Source organism: Rhamphochromis longiceps, linkage group LG10 (assembly GCF_057381845.1).
Source record: "Rhamphochromis longiceps isolate RC_006_pf linkage group LG10, R_longiceps_female_GT1.1, whole genome shotgun sequence".
NCBI lineage: Eukaryota > Metazoa > Chordata > Actinopteri > Cichliformes > Cichlidae > Rhamphochromis > Rhamphochromis longiceps.
In genome coordinates, this window is record NC_140566.1 from 16,467,008 (window position 1) to 16,482,284 (window position 15,277).

Genomic DNA, 15,277 nt, shown 5'->3' on the forward strand with positions numbered 1-15,277 from the left:
ACTCAGTTTGACACAACAAAGATTATTTCCTCTTTCAGACAAATTAGCTATTTTATGTTTTATTGTAAAGCCCGGGAGCTGTAACTGTGGAAATTATTGACAGCAGGCTGTTTTTATTGGAGACTGACTCATTAGATCTGACTGGATCAGTACAGTACCTCCATTTCTTTGTGTTTTTTTCCCTCTTCTTGAGATGGGGTGACTTTGGGACATTTTTTGAATTTTAAGCGCAGACATCTCAACATTCACTCAACACCCTCCTTTTCAAAATCAAACATATAGTGAGTTTCATCAGACGCGCGCTATGTGACGTGCAGTATAAGCATCCTTCAGATCTACTGTCGCTCAACGCTTTTACTCAAACTGGTTGTAATTGATTGTAGCTGCTGATTGTGGTTTTGATCACTTAATTGAATCACATAGTGCTATTGCGCTTTTATGTGTTTTTAATAGATTTTGTGTAGCCGTGGAGTTCTTTGGCACAAAGAAACAAGCTGCAACGGGCTGAAGCTGTACTTGTCTGTATTCATTATTATTGGCTTTGTTCTCTGCAGGGTAATGAAAATATAAATAAACACTACCCTCGTTGTTTAAATACATTTTTTGCCACTTGGAATATGTCTAATTTCCTAAGAAATAATTTTATCCTGCTTGACACCAAACTGAACGGTCTTAGTGAGTCATTGCAGGCTCCGAGTACAGCTGACGACTGGTACATAACTTTGTTTGTGTCCCTAGCCCTGAGAGGCACACCCTCTTTTGTTATCACAAAGTATTGAATTTTGCTGTTTGCTTGTTTGTTTCGAACATAGACCCTGTCCTTTTCAGCACTCTCCAGCCTCTAGCCTGCATGTATTTTTTAGCTGTAACGTCTTAGCTTGAGTCTAGGGACTGCAGAAGGCTTTAGGGGCTCAACATCACTGAAGTTACCGAGGCCATGGATTGTGCTGGAACATCTGTGCGGGGGGGGGGGGGGCTTATAAGTTGTTTTTTTCCCACCAGCTTATTGGAAATCAACACAGGTCTCAGAAAACTAGTGAGACCCTCAGTTTCCCTTTCTGCCCAAAAGCTAAGGAATAAGGTGGGGTGCCAGGATTAGGGCTATATGCTAAAGCCATGTGTTGAGGGCCTTTTGCTGGAATCTCTAGGCTGTAGATGGTGAAAGTGACCTGTGATCATGTGAACCAGAGCTAAAGGCAGGCATTTCAGTTCTTCGTAACACTGACAATTCTCTCTTGCTTTCATCTCCATGTTCCCCTTCTTGATGCTTCATTATCTTTGGTAATTGATTTGCCACGTGATTCATAATGACTGTGCTGTGCAGTATTTCCAATTATTCATTGCACGCTCTTCTTTCATGTCTTAGGATGTTGGGATGCTGAGGAGAATGGAGGCTGTACCTAGGCCGCGTGCCTAGCTAACCCATGAAGAACTGACAGGAACAGTGCTGGATGGAGGCCAAGACACTGGATGGCGAAGACGAGGAATCACGCAGTGCTGTTTGTTCTCTTTCTCAGCCAATCCAAAGTAGATGCAAAGTGTTCTGTAATGTGCCTCGGCTGTTCACTCTGTCACGAGTCACCCAAGGAGAGATGGCAAAAAGAATCAGGATAGACAGTCAAGGCTAAAGAAACTCTTATTTCTGCAAACTGTAGGGTTATAAAACAATTCTAGATATATAGATAGCTTTTCCTCACAGCTGTCTGTTGGATTCATTGGAACTAGAGGCCTACACTAGATAATAGATAGTCAGCATCATGTGCAGCAGTAAAGGAGCAGCTTCCTGGTTGTTGTTAGCTGGATTGGTGCTAACAGGAATAGCTTTGGAATATGAGGGGGTTCCTGGTCAGTGGACACGTTATGGCCAGTGGGATGCTAAGACAACAGGTGAGCTGAGCTTTATTCTCAAAACCAACATCAGCAAAGCCCTGGTGCTCTATCTCGATGACGGGGGAAACTGTGACTTCCTGGAGCTTCTCATTGCGGACGGGAGGCTTCAGTTGCGGTTTACCATTCATTGCGCAGAACCCGCCTCCCTGCACACGGAGACCCACATCAACGACCAGCGCTGGCACAGAGTCCTTCTCACTCGTAATTACAGAGAGACCAAGCTGGTGGTGGACAACGAGGAGAAAGCGACTGAGGTGAAGTCCAAGAGAAAAGAGATGGCAGTGGATAGCGACCTCTACGTAGGGGGAATCTCACCTGACGTGCGCCTCTCAGCCCTGACTTCCAGCACTGTCAAATATGAGGCACCCTTCCAGGGCTTTATTGCCAATTTGAAACTAGGAGAAGCGCTACCAATACTGATGGATGGTCAAGCTGTCCATAATGATCTGGAGTATATATGTGACACACATTCTCCATGCAGCAACAAAGGCCTGTGCTCCATCGACCAGGGAGAGGTTTTCTGCGACTGTATCAGTACTGGCTACAGGGGAAGGTACTGCCAAGAAGGTGAGAAAAATACCATGTGTTTCCATGACTTAAAGGCAGTAAGATTTTATTTAAATTGTGCTTCTTTTGGATTAAAAAAGGGATTGTCTGACTAAGGCAGACACAGTTATAAGGGTAAATGATAAAAGTCAAAATACAGTGTGACAACACCACAAGCATGAAAGTTACAAAGTCAGCAATTAGAACTATGAGCTGTTCAGCGATGTCTAAAGTATAAATAGTTCACATATTTTCACATACCTTCCAGATATACAGTGCATACCTTCACTGAGCTCCTGAGGATAATCAATAAAGCCCACTTAACCGCAATCCAGGCCAGAGTACACTACAGCACCGCTTAGAAGCCGCTCGCCTGCGTGAGCTCAGCTCTCTCAGCAGTTATCTTCACAAGTCAAAGGATAACAGCTTTCTAATGTGATAGCTGTTTGCATGTTTTCAACACTGGCACGTTGAATGGGCCACCAAATGGAGCCCCTTTTCTTATTTTGGAAAATCTGCTTAAAATAAAAGGAGAAAAGAAGTGTTTTAAAGGAGCTTAGACACTTCTCGTTACCTAAGGTATAAAGATCAGAAAATGGTAGTGATTAAAATCTTTTCCACTTTGCAAAAACACATTAGGGTCCCTCTTATAAATGCTACTCGTGACTGTTTGCTTAGCTCAGAAGCTTCGCAGCCTTCTTCCAAGAGTCCATGCGATGTCCTTAGTGGCTAAAACGAATCCTGGCATCTATATCTGAGATCACGCATATGGGACATTATCCATCACAGATGTGATACAATACTATCATTATACCGAGCGAACAAATTACCGACTTTCAAGGCTCTGGGTAAATCATGTGTCACCAGCATGCATGCTGTGACATAAAGAAGAAGCTCGAGGAAGGCATGGCATACCCATCAATGTTTGATGAGATGCAGATAGTAATCTGGCTGTGGATTAATTCTTCATATCGAGATTAAACATGTCTGTCTTTCATTCACTCCTGCAGCTGTCCAGAGAGAAGTAGAAGGTAAGAAAATGCATTGTTATATAATGAGCATAATGATGAGCATAATTTGTTTGCTGTGATGCTCTTATTTGCAGAGGCTATTACCGCAGCATCAGTGGGTGAGAGTGTGTTTCGGTTATTATCAGGTTGTTATTGTCAGTTTGGACTGCAGTTCTGACATCCTACAAATTAAGCTGAACGGAGATATACTATCACTGGTCACAAGGTCACTGATGAAAAAGGGCCTAATGTGCGGAATGCTCATTGTATATATAATCACTGTGCTCAAGGTGACTAGAAAGGTCCGCCGAGTACGTGGGTGTCACACAATAGGGGTTGCATTTATATACTGCATCACAGAGAAAGCAACTGTACAGAAATGCTTTGCTTTAATATTTATACATTCTATGTTTTCCTCTCCTGGCAGTGCATATATATCTCAAGAAAGCTGCTCTGAGGTTTATTAAGTCTTATATGCCATATATCTCTAAGGTAAATAAGTGTGTTTATCTCTAAAATGATGCCATTTTAGAGTTGAATGTACTCTGGCGCTGATCGCCACGCCCTTAACGTTAATACATTTTGATAATGCTTGAAATGTATTTTTTGCATAGGTGCCTTTTTTTCTTAGAAGAGACACTTGTCTCTGAATTGCCAGCATTTTCAGTCACCGTAATCAAACAGGACTGATTTCTAATGAGGTGCACATGCTGAACGGAAATGAGGATTGAGAGCCGCTAGGAAGATTTGTTTAGTTGGCATCCGAGTGAGACATCCATCTCCCCGGTAGGAACTGCTGGTTCTGGTGAAAGGACAGTCCAACAGACTCAGGACACCAGCACAAGGTGTGCCGGACTGTTGCACATGATAAATCAGTGTTACCGACTCGAGATGTGCACCTGTACACACCTACTCTCTCAAGTCCTGCTTGCGGCGCTTACATTCGGAGTATGACAGCAAAGATAAAAATGACATTTTCTTCATCTGCAGTCTTCTCATACGCCTGTGTTGATTAAATATACATGGTGTATCTGGGTATATTATTAGATGCAGTATTTATATGATACATGATTTGTTACTGATTCTCTCAGTGCAGGATTTCAAACTTATGCGGCTCTTGGTTTGTACTTTTCACCAACAGTTAAAACAGGATTCATCGCTGCACAATTTGCAGAAGCGAGCATTAATCATTGTTAATATTAGCAAAGATGGCATGGCTCTGCTCACAGCAAGCAGGCACGCATTATTAAATGACATGCTGCAAAGAGAGCACATCAGAGTGTTTATTGGATTAAAGCTTGACATGGAGACAATCCCCAAATGCAGAATGCATGAAAACAAGAATGACGGGGGGAAGAAAAGAAATACTGACCAGATGCTTTTTTTTAAAATTTCCTTCATATCACTCATACACTATTCTGCAGCAAATCTCTACCCTGCTGGCCTTGCATCAACAGAAATAGACTAATCTATGCATTATCTAAATTGCCTTCCCCCTACCCCAGAGATGACAAAAATGGTACGCTACATGCTATATTTGGTCTTGGCTGTGTTTTAACTGGTGCAGGAATTAGCCTTATTTGTGTGAGGAATGCTTTAAGCCAGCAAAAATCTTTTGGCACAGCAGGTGAGTCGTCCGAGTTGTTCATCTACAGTATGCTGCACGTGGGCCTCCCATCGATCCGTGCGGACAAAGGCCATAGTGGGGCATGCTTAGATGCCAAGAGAGTGCAGCATCCCAAAAAAAAAATCAGGTCTGTGAACAAGAGATAAGAATAGCCACCTCACAAGGTGCAGCAAAATCAGTCAAACATATAGGGGAACCTTACGCAACACGCACTGCCATGTGCAAACACACTATCATTGTGTTATTTCCTCTTCAGATTTTCAGTTGTAAGCACAGAGTAATGACGCACTGAGAGCTTCTGGGATGATAAGGCAAGCGTCAAAATCTTCGAAAGAAAGGACACGAGCGGTCCTGGTGGGTTTTGCATCTCTTCAGCAGCACTGACCTTGGTCTAATCCCTCATTACAACAGGCTTCATAATGCTGTACTTTTCATGCAAAAACAAATTTAGCAAATGCTAATCCTCGTGAAATGGTTCTTTCTTCGTAGTTGCTTGCTAATTAATGTCACAGTAATGACTGAGAGGTCCTTCAACATCTGCATTTGTTTTTTCATTATACTTCTTTAATTAAACTTACAAAGGTAGCCTTGCTTACCTTGTTAGAATCATTTCCAGAGTTAATCGCGTTATAAATGATTCAGAGAAATAAAACTATTATGTTTTTTGTTTTGTGTTTTTTTGGCAGTCCCACTAACATAAATTCAGCTCTTTTCATATGCTAAAATGTTTCAAAATCATGCTAGTTTCTCTCAGCCTTATATATTTAATATAAAACATATATATGTACATATTTAAATTATAATGTGCTTTTACAAGTGGGAAAAAAAAATCTATGAAAAGAATCCAGAGCTGAAGTGTTGGAGGAGGGGAGTGAGGGGAGTTAGCGGTCTAAAGGTCACCAGCAGTGCACACGGAATAGCCTGTTAATACAACGTTTTCGGAAGCACCAGGGCTTCCTTCTGTAGCAGTGTTTGTTCGCATGTTTTTAGGTGCGCTCTTTAAACTTTTGCTGGGTATATTTGCACATGAAATCGCACAGGTCAAAAAACTTCACCTGCTCCAGGAATCTGTGGATTCAAAAACCCTCGTCATTCACCGACTGAATTACTTATTTTCAGCCAGCTCTAACTGGGATGTTGCCAGAGGTGCATTATTCTTGAGTGCTTGAAAACACAAAGAGTTGTTCTGCAGCAGCTTTCCTGGTTGTATGTTTTCAGTATCATAGATTTACTCGAGGTCAGGAGGTGCAGATGTTAAGGTGTGTGTAAGCACATAAAAAAAAAACAACAAAAAAAAAACGTGACTAGTAAACTATTGACGTAGAAAATCGCACGCTATTGTAGAGTATTGTGACCAATACCATCACATCACAAGGTAAATGAGTTGATTTCAGAGTACTTTTTACAACAGCAATAACAAAAAACTCCACCTTTTTTGTATAATGAGGTCAAGTTAAAAGTATCCTAATAGTAGCATTTTAATAAAGTGATATTCAGTCGCTTGGTTTCTTATTTTATAGCCTACTTTCCAGTGTATAGCTTACTGGTAGGAAGGATAGTTTATATCCATACAGGCTTTCCCTTCTAAAGGGTATTAGCCAGTTATCTCTGCATTTTCACACACTGAGATTTGGATGTAAGGCACAGCCAAGCAGGATGCACGTATTCGATGGGTGGCTGCCTTTGTACAAGGGAAGCAATGGCACCACTCCTAATCCCCTTATAACTCAACTCCTAGGAAATGCATATATTCTCAAAGATTATGATGTTGACTTGGGTATTTCTGTTCTGGTCAACAACATTCATTCATCTTACTCACGGGTGCGAGTCAGTTTTGCTTGACCCAGAGCTCAACAACAAGTAAGTGAGTCAAAATTTGCTTCCGTCAAAGCCTTTTTCCTCATCTTCATATAAGTGAAAGACAGATATTTGCCAGCTTTGGCTTTTCTACTGCATTTGCTTATTATTTGGATGAAGGGAACCTTATTCCTGTCCGTGAGGACCAAAGGCAAAAGCATGGAAAGAGGATTTTTATTCTTCCCGCTATGTGAGCCAGTGGTGGCTTACAACAACAGTGTCTTTGTTACAGTTAATGGCACTGTATGCAAGCCTCCTTTGTAGCCCCTTGAAGCTGATGCCGTGGCTCATCTATGCTGTGTGACGCTCATAGCAGAATGATAGGCAGAGGATAGAGGCAGACGGGATCTTAATCTAGTCACATCTTAGTACTGCTTTTGAGTATGAGATCACCTTAGGGGTGATGAGGGTAAGAAGAGGTGACATCATTTATGTATATGTACGTTGGCCTGTCATGTGCAGTGCACAGCCGCAGTGGGGGTGCACACAGCAGTGCTTTGTCTGCTCTGCAGGGCTGCTGGTGAATCCTGTCTAAGCAGAGGCTCAGTCACTGGCTTTGCAGTGGCACACTGTATCAAAAGCCTACGTGTTGGCAGGCAAGGACCTTCCCAGGGGTAATCATGTCCATTCCACACCATGAGTTGCAGCATTAACAAGATTGTTGAGTGGGACATGCGACGAGATTTGTGCAAGAGCAACCTGCCCTCTTCATAAGGTTTTACCTAATGACTGAAATGGGGCTGGAATAGTGAGTAAGACTTGCTGTACAAGGGTCTTAGAGTGCTGATGCACTGATGAGAGGTGTTTGTGTCGGCTCACACAGTGGGGCTCATGTGCTCAGCAGAAGTGTTGCATTGTGTCAGCCCCAACTCTTTGATATCGGGAAAAGCAGGAGAGCTAGGCTACGCCATGCAATTTCTGCCTGACCTACTGAGATGTTTGTCTGTGTTTCGCTGTCAGTATATAGCACACGATGCATTGAGAGATTTAAGCTGGTTGAAACTGGATCAACCTTTGATGAGCAGTGCACGCAGGCTAACCTGCAGGGTTTTGACTGCAGTGTCATTCACAACAAGCACGTGACACGAAAACAATGTTTGTTCTCAATATTTGCTTTTAGAAGGCATTTCCATGCAGTATTTATGAGTACTATAATATGATCTCATGAAGTAAACTAACTGTTAGTCAGTGCAATTAGCTCATATGTTCAGCACAGTAGCCAGTGCATTCAGGCTAACCCCTTTGCCCTGCCATATGCCATAATATGGAGGCGTGATGTGGCATTTTTGTCTTTGGCTGACAAATTAGAAGATGGTTAATATTTAGTGAGGCTTTACCGGAGTGCAGCATTGCTTTTTTCTTTGGAATTAAAAGGTTACGTGTGACAGCCTTAGATGTATTGGTGTTTATATTATTACATTAGGGCACAGACTTCAGGCTCCACTGTCAAACCCCGCTGCATTAGATGGTAAATCGTGAGAATAAAAATATGAATGAGAGTCGCTAAAGATTTAAAGGATAGGGAATGGTGCTTCGTCTGTCCTTTTATGAAATGGTGCCATCTGAAAGGTTAAATAGGCTCATCTGGGTTGGCTGAGCACTTACATGCCAAATACTCGTGTGGAGAAGTGGAGATCAGGAGATAGAAAGATCACAGAAATCCATGAACTAGCATTACCGCGGGTGATTTCTTTCTTCTTCTTTTTTTTTTAAACATTTAGTCTTTACAGTCGAAGCAGTTTTATGTATAGCTGGTACATCTCAAACGCTGTCTGCATCAAATAAACATACAATATGTGTTCCATTAGAAAAAAGCATCTATGAGAGCAACTACCTGCGAGGGTTGCACCTGTCAAGATGTTTTTTTCTCTCCTTGCCTTCCCTTTCCTCCCTTGAGATGTTTGTCTGTTTTTAGTTTGATTTCCCCTTTATATTTTAATTTGAACTTTGACATCCGTACCTTCCCCAGGATGTCTGTCACAAACTGCAGTCCAACATTGTGACAATGCTTTTGTTCTCCCGAACCTCTTTATGAACTTCCTGTTTTCGTATCCTTTTTTCTGTTCTTTCCCTCAAGGTCTGGCGCACCTGATGTTAAACCGCCAAGGTATGGGGTCTATTGGTTTGCTTTTCCTTCCCAACCACCTGATCACATTTCCCTTCCCCTGAAATCATTTTAGTTAACTGTGCTGCACTAATATTTCCTCTCCTCTTTTGTCATATACTTGCCTATTCGTTTTTTGCTTCCTCTCATGTTATGCTCACTATTCATAACAATTTTTGTCCGTCAAACCCTTGTCCTGACCACTGACTGAGCTACTGGAACATCACCTTTGACCTCTGCAGTTATTCGCCAAGGTAATGCATTTATGCTCATTTGGTTTCATGGTGTTTTCAAAGGAAACAGGTGTCAGTAATAACAAAAAATACATTTATATATATAAAGGTATCTCATCTTACAAATGTGAAGGTCTGCAGAGAAGGGAGTTTATTTATGTAGGTGTTTAGACAGACATATTATGTGAGGACTTAGTTTGCCTTTATTTTCATTCTTAAGGTTGTTGTGTGCATAATTGAATTTTCTTTCTGTTGCACTGATGTCTCAGACGTGTTATCACTGGGTTGTAGATCAGTGGGAGATTTTAAAACAAAACAAAACATTGTTGGAAGGTTGTGGGATTTTTTTTTCCTAATGGAGGATATTTTTTCAGGGAGAGGTACCACTGTGGTCCTCTGGTTGGAAAATAAAAAAAGCAGTAACATTGTGTCATGCCTATGTGAACAAATAACAATTATACCAGCTCATTTACAGGTGATGAAAATACTGAATATAATTGTATGATTTTAAAACTGAATTAAAATAAAGCGTAAAACATTTTCTGCAAGGCATACTTGGAATATAGGCACTTTGAAAAAGGGTGGATGTACTCTGCTGTGGTGAGGCTTTTGCATTTCCTCCACACGCTGTGAGATTTAGATAAACTTCATCATCCTGTCTCCATGGAGATCAGTGTTGTCTATAACGTACTTGGCTTTTCTGACCCCCTCATGTTGACCACACAGTATTTTCCACTGTCCCAGTTCCTCGGGAAAAATTGCTCATCTGACCAGAAAGAACAGTGGTGTCGGGTTATCATCGCAGCTTCTGTACTAATGATTTTTTATTTTCAACCCAATTATCCTTGATTATGAATAATGTGCAGCCGTGAACTGAAATAGCTGCGTATGTCATCTTTCACTCTCCCGCTCGGTGAAGATGGAATAAAAGAGGGTGTGGCAGCATCCGCATTTTGTCACGCATATGTGAACAAATAACAATTATACCAAGATCATTTACAGGAGATGAGAATGCTTCACAGAATGAGGTTTTTCACCATATATAAATGATGCAGATTGAAGCCGAGCATGACTGTGACATTACAGATTAGGGTCTAAATCTTTTTGGTAGCCACTAGTAGCAATTAGTCTTTATAAGACCAAAAACATAATGTTCAGTTTAAGCTTGTGCTGTAATCAATGGATATTCTGACAGAACAGTGTGGGTGAATATACTGTACGCCACTACGTCCTCAATCGTACAAAGATTAATCATCTCTGCTGTATTAGAAAAATGCTGTTATATAAAGCATATAGTACATCATACAGTAAGTGTGTCCTGAAGCCAACCACAGTGCGATTTGTCATGAAATGAAGCCTAAACGTAATTGTTCAATTTCACGCATTTAAATGAAGAAGAAGTTGGTAATTGATTGTGGAATCGAGATTTGCAGAAATAACCCTCAATGCTCAAGCAAAGCACAGTTACAGCTGCAACACAGAGCGCTGCACGTCTGACCTCATGGGATATACATGAGACATCAGCGCTTTATTCAACCATCTCATGTTATAACAAACATTTGTTATTAACTGTGTTCCACCTTCAGCCCCGGGGCGCATACTTGAGCGAGCGCTCTCAGACTTAGTCTCTATTTGTTTTGCCACAAATATGCAGACTTCTGGAAATTGAGAAGCGGCAGCTTGTGAATATTTCACTCCCACACTCCTTCGCCAGCGTGTGCACCCAGATGAGATTATTCAGGCACAGGTGTAGCTTGATGACCACCTACAGAGCTACACACCAGTGGTCAGCTGCTGCCCCACAGCCTGCTCGCACTCTGCCTGATAACCCAGTCCCCGCCTCTGAGCCACAGACAAACGTTACCAGCTGCATCTGTGCCCCCGGCTTTGCATCATTTTGAAATTAATCTGCTGTAAACCTTAATATTAATGAGCAGCGTGAGTGGTGGAATTTGTCTAATAGTAACAGTCTTCTCACCTGGTGGCTGAATCCTTTTTCTCACCTCATGGTATGGCCATCAGGAGCTTACGTATAGCTCCCAGCAGCAGAATTATAAATAAATCTTACACTGACTGTCTTAGAGTTATCCGGTGTTATAGTAACATCCAGGATGCTTTCGCTCTCCATATTTTGTAGCTGCACGCTTCATTGGATTGGCCATGAGCAGTGTCCTTCTAGAAGGACTCGCTTGTATTTGTATCCTGAATTTAGAGGGAATTTATTTCAAAACCTTGGGCTGCAAGTAGATTTAATGGTGTATAGTAAGACGGGAGTGGGGGCAAGGTGGCGCGTGCCACAATGAGATGAGAAGCAGGAGAGGCATGTAGAGATTGTCGGTGCTGCTGTTATTTTCTGCTGAGCCTCCTTTTTTCATTGATGTGTTTCCATTTACATCGAGACGTGGTTCAGCACAATGGTCTTATAGCTGAATCCAAGAGGGTGGACGGCCCATCCACCCCCTCACTTTCCGACGCCCCACCCTCGTATAGCTATAACATGCATAAAGTGCTAAACTGCTCCAGCAGCATCTTTTAGCTGGTGTACTGACTGCAGCTAGGGTCTTTGAAGATTTTTCTTCGGAGTTAGTGCCAAAGTCTGTCTGGTATCAGACAAAACAAAGCTACTATTTCTTTTTTTCTTGTTCCTTTTTTCTTTTCTTTTTTTACAGAGTGGTAAACATTATTGCTGCAGACAGTAGGACACCTTCTAGGAGAGCTGAAAAGCAGAGCTATAGGCCGTCTACCCCTCCCATTTCAAGAAAGACCTTCAAGACAGATTCAGGGTCATGCTGGGGACATCTTCATCACAGAATGACAGGAAGCCTATTAGGCAGATTGCGTTCTGTAGAATGTGCACAGCTTAGATGCAAATCTTCTTGTCATTAAGGTTTATCTCTTATGATAAATCCTTCTGTATTTAGAATGAAAAATGACACAAAGGCACTTTTAGTTCAAGTGCTATAATTTCCCTGTAGTTGTAACTGTCACTATTGGCTCCACTTGGTTCTACTTTACACCTTAAACGTCAGCCAAATGAGGAAGTTTGCATTCATGCTCCGCGCCAGTAGCTCAACGAGTAGCTGTGTGCTCAAGAGTTGAGCGACTACACTGCACAAACAATACAGACTAACAGGACTGCTCATCCTGCAGCCTTAAATTGGCCCCTGAGTACCAAAGCTGACATTTGCTGTGCAAACAAACAAGCATCAACTAAAGGGTCAGCTTATCCTTCTAGCTTGAAACAGCTTGCTTAGTAGCTCATAAAGAGCAAAGGACAGCAGCAGTACTATGTGTTGTAAAGTTGTTAGTGTTACTCCCTGTGTCAAAGCAAAACTTTGGTTCAATATCAGAAAAACTAAACTTAAAATTTGATGGTTAAAGGTTGTGCGTGCACGGAAGGCCTTCGTGAATTATGAAGCGAAACAAAATTCAGTGATTCTTTCTAATTTCGTGTGCAGTAGGGCTGCCTGTGAGGTCGTGAATTGAGAAAAAAAATAAAAAAATTAAAAAACAAACTCAAAACTGTCACCTTGTGGAAGGTGTATTAGCAGCATAACTGTTGAATGAGCTGTAAGCTGTCAAGAATGATTTATTATTGACGTGCCGTGTGATGTTTGCCATCAAGGATACATTGATGGGGTTGCTTGAGAAAAATTGCTAACATAAGATAAGATAAGATAAGATAAGATAAGATAACCTTTATTAGTCCCACACGTGGGAAATTTGTTTTGTCACAGCAGGAAGTGGACAGTGCAAAAGTTATGAGGCAAAAATTAGAATACAATAAGAATAAATACAGTACACAACTGTACAGAATAGAATAAAATAAAATACTATATACAGTAGAATAAAATAAAATAAATATACAATAAGATAAAAATAGAATACAAATACAAATACTATATACAACTGAGTAAAAATACAACGATGACAGAAAGGATTATTGCACTTAGTATTATTGCATATGTATGGATGTGTGTGCTTGATCAGTTAAAGTCTTTGTTGTGGAGTCTGACAGCAGTGGGGAGGAAAGACCTGCGAAATCTCTCCGTCCCACACCGTGGGTGCCGCAGTCTCCCACTGAAGGAGCTGCTCAGTGCTGTCACAGTCTGCTGCATGGGGTGGGAGATGTTGTCCAACAGGGATGACAGCTTAGCCGCCGTTCTCCTGTCACTCACCACCTCCACTGGGTTCAGAGGGCATCCTAGAACAGAGCTGGCCCTTCGGATCACCCTGTTCAGTCTCTTCAGTCATGTGGAATTCTAAGAAACATTGACAAATACAAAAACAACATCTTTAATCAAGCTCCATCTGCTTCCCTCTGAACAGTTGGTGAAGTTCCCTTCTGTATATTTCACTGTGTGCATTACCTAGCGGACATTCCCTGGAATGTGAGTGTGAATTAAATGTTTAGCCAAGCCTTACACGTTGATATTGGCATTTAAAAAAAAACCCTGCTGAATAAAGGATAAAGCGGCTGTCGTTGTATAATAATTTTTTTTAGCAAATTCTTCTCAAATGATGGTAAAAAGTGCACACGTCTTGATCAGGACCTTTCTCAGCTGAGGATGTGGTGTAATGCTGTAGCTCTAGTGTGTTTTTATGTCGGTCTTATGAAAGATGAATACAATTCATTAGGCTTTGACTACAATGAAAGTACTTGTCAGTAAGGATCACTTCATAGCTGCCTTTTTTTCCCTACATATGTTAATAAAAAGAAAAAGACATAAAGACTTATACTTTACTATGGAAACAGCACGCTGAAAATGTACACTTGTTCATCTGACTGTACAGTGACTTTGTAACGTTTCAATAGCTTTACAAAATACACACATGGTCTGTTCAAGTGGGTCTTAGTGAAATGTTTCCGAAGCAATACGGCACGCTGCATTTTCCGCTCATTTTAGCCTCTAATATCACCCACCAAGCCTCCTCTATTTTAGCAAACTAAAGTAGTGAATGCACCCAGTAGATAAGTAAAGGTTAAGCTGGATGAGAGGAACAATTATCTAAGCTGTTTCTCTTTGACTCTCAGGGCAGGAGGAGTCAGTGGCCACCTTTAAAGGCAATGAGTTCTTCAGCTACAACCTATCCCAGACTCCCATTCAGAGTAACCTGGACGAGATCACGCTGTCCTTCCGGACGCTGCAGAGGAACGCCTTGCTGCTTCACACGGGGAAATCAGCTGACTATGTCAACCTGTCTCTGAGGAATGGCGCTCTGTGGCTGGTCATCAACCTGGGCTCTGGCGCTTTTGAAGCCCTGGTGGAACCAACCAGTGGGAGGTTTAATGACAATATATGGCATGATGTTCGTGTGACGCGCAACCTCCGTCAGGTGTGTATACATCCATTACTTATGATTTTGTATTCTGCTTAAGAAAGTTGCAGTTTTTTGTAAAATGTGTAGATTGTATTTACGCAGAAGTCAATATAATTGCAGTCTGCAAGCGATCTGTGTGAGATAATGAGAAATCAGTCACTGTACACAGTATTGTAACAGTATTTAAAGTGTATCTTTCAGCTTATTAATATAAAAAAGATTTGGATCTGATTCTTATGAGCTGCAGGAAATGGCAGTCCTTTGCAAATAGAGTTTAGATAGGCTGCTATTAACCTCCGGCAGTGTGAACTGCCAGTAAACAAATACTGTGTTGGATTCTGTTGAATGCTTCTGCTGCCACATTCCCTATCCTGATATTGCAAGCGTCTATTAGGTCATTGCCCCTAGATTGCATTTCTAGAAATCACTCTTTTTCTTAATTCAGAGAATTGATTCCTTCTTGCACCCACAAGATTGTCATATATATACTTTTAATACCTTTTTTGTAATAAAAACTTAACTCATTATTCATCCTATTCATTCGTCCCACAGTAGTGATGATATCAGGAGCCTGTTCATTACCAACTCTTGAACGGAGAGTGCAAAAATATATTTTTTGCAGCTTTAGCCACTGATGTAACATTGCAGCAGTATATGGGGACTTGCGAGAGAAAGCAGTGCTTAAATA

At 41.4% G+C, this 15,277-nt stretch overlaps 1 protein-coding gene across 1 annotated transcript in view; it reads left to right on the forward strand.

Moving 5' to 3' along the window:
* The window catches only part of nrxn2a (neurexin 2a), a 129,969-nt gene that overhangs the window by 24,188 nt on the left and 90,504 nt on the right, over nt 1-15,277 (forward strand). The window contains exons 2-6 of the mRNA XM_085420524.1: nt 1,367-2,457; nt 3,447-3,467; nt 9,008-9,037; nt 9,277-9,288; nt 14,303-14,604. Of these exons, the coding sequence (XP_085276650.1) occupies nt 1,758-2,457; nt 3,447-3,467; nt 9,008-9,037; nt 9,277-9,288; nt 14,303-14,604 (1,065 nt within the window). The 5' untranslated portion in view covers nt 1,367-1,757. The remainder of the gene's footprint in view (nt 1-1,366; nt 2,458-3,446; nt 3,468-9,007; nt 9,038-9,276; nt 9,289-14,302; nt 14,605-15,277) is intronic.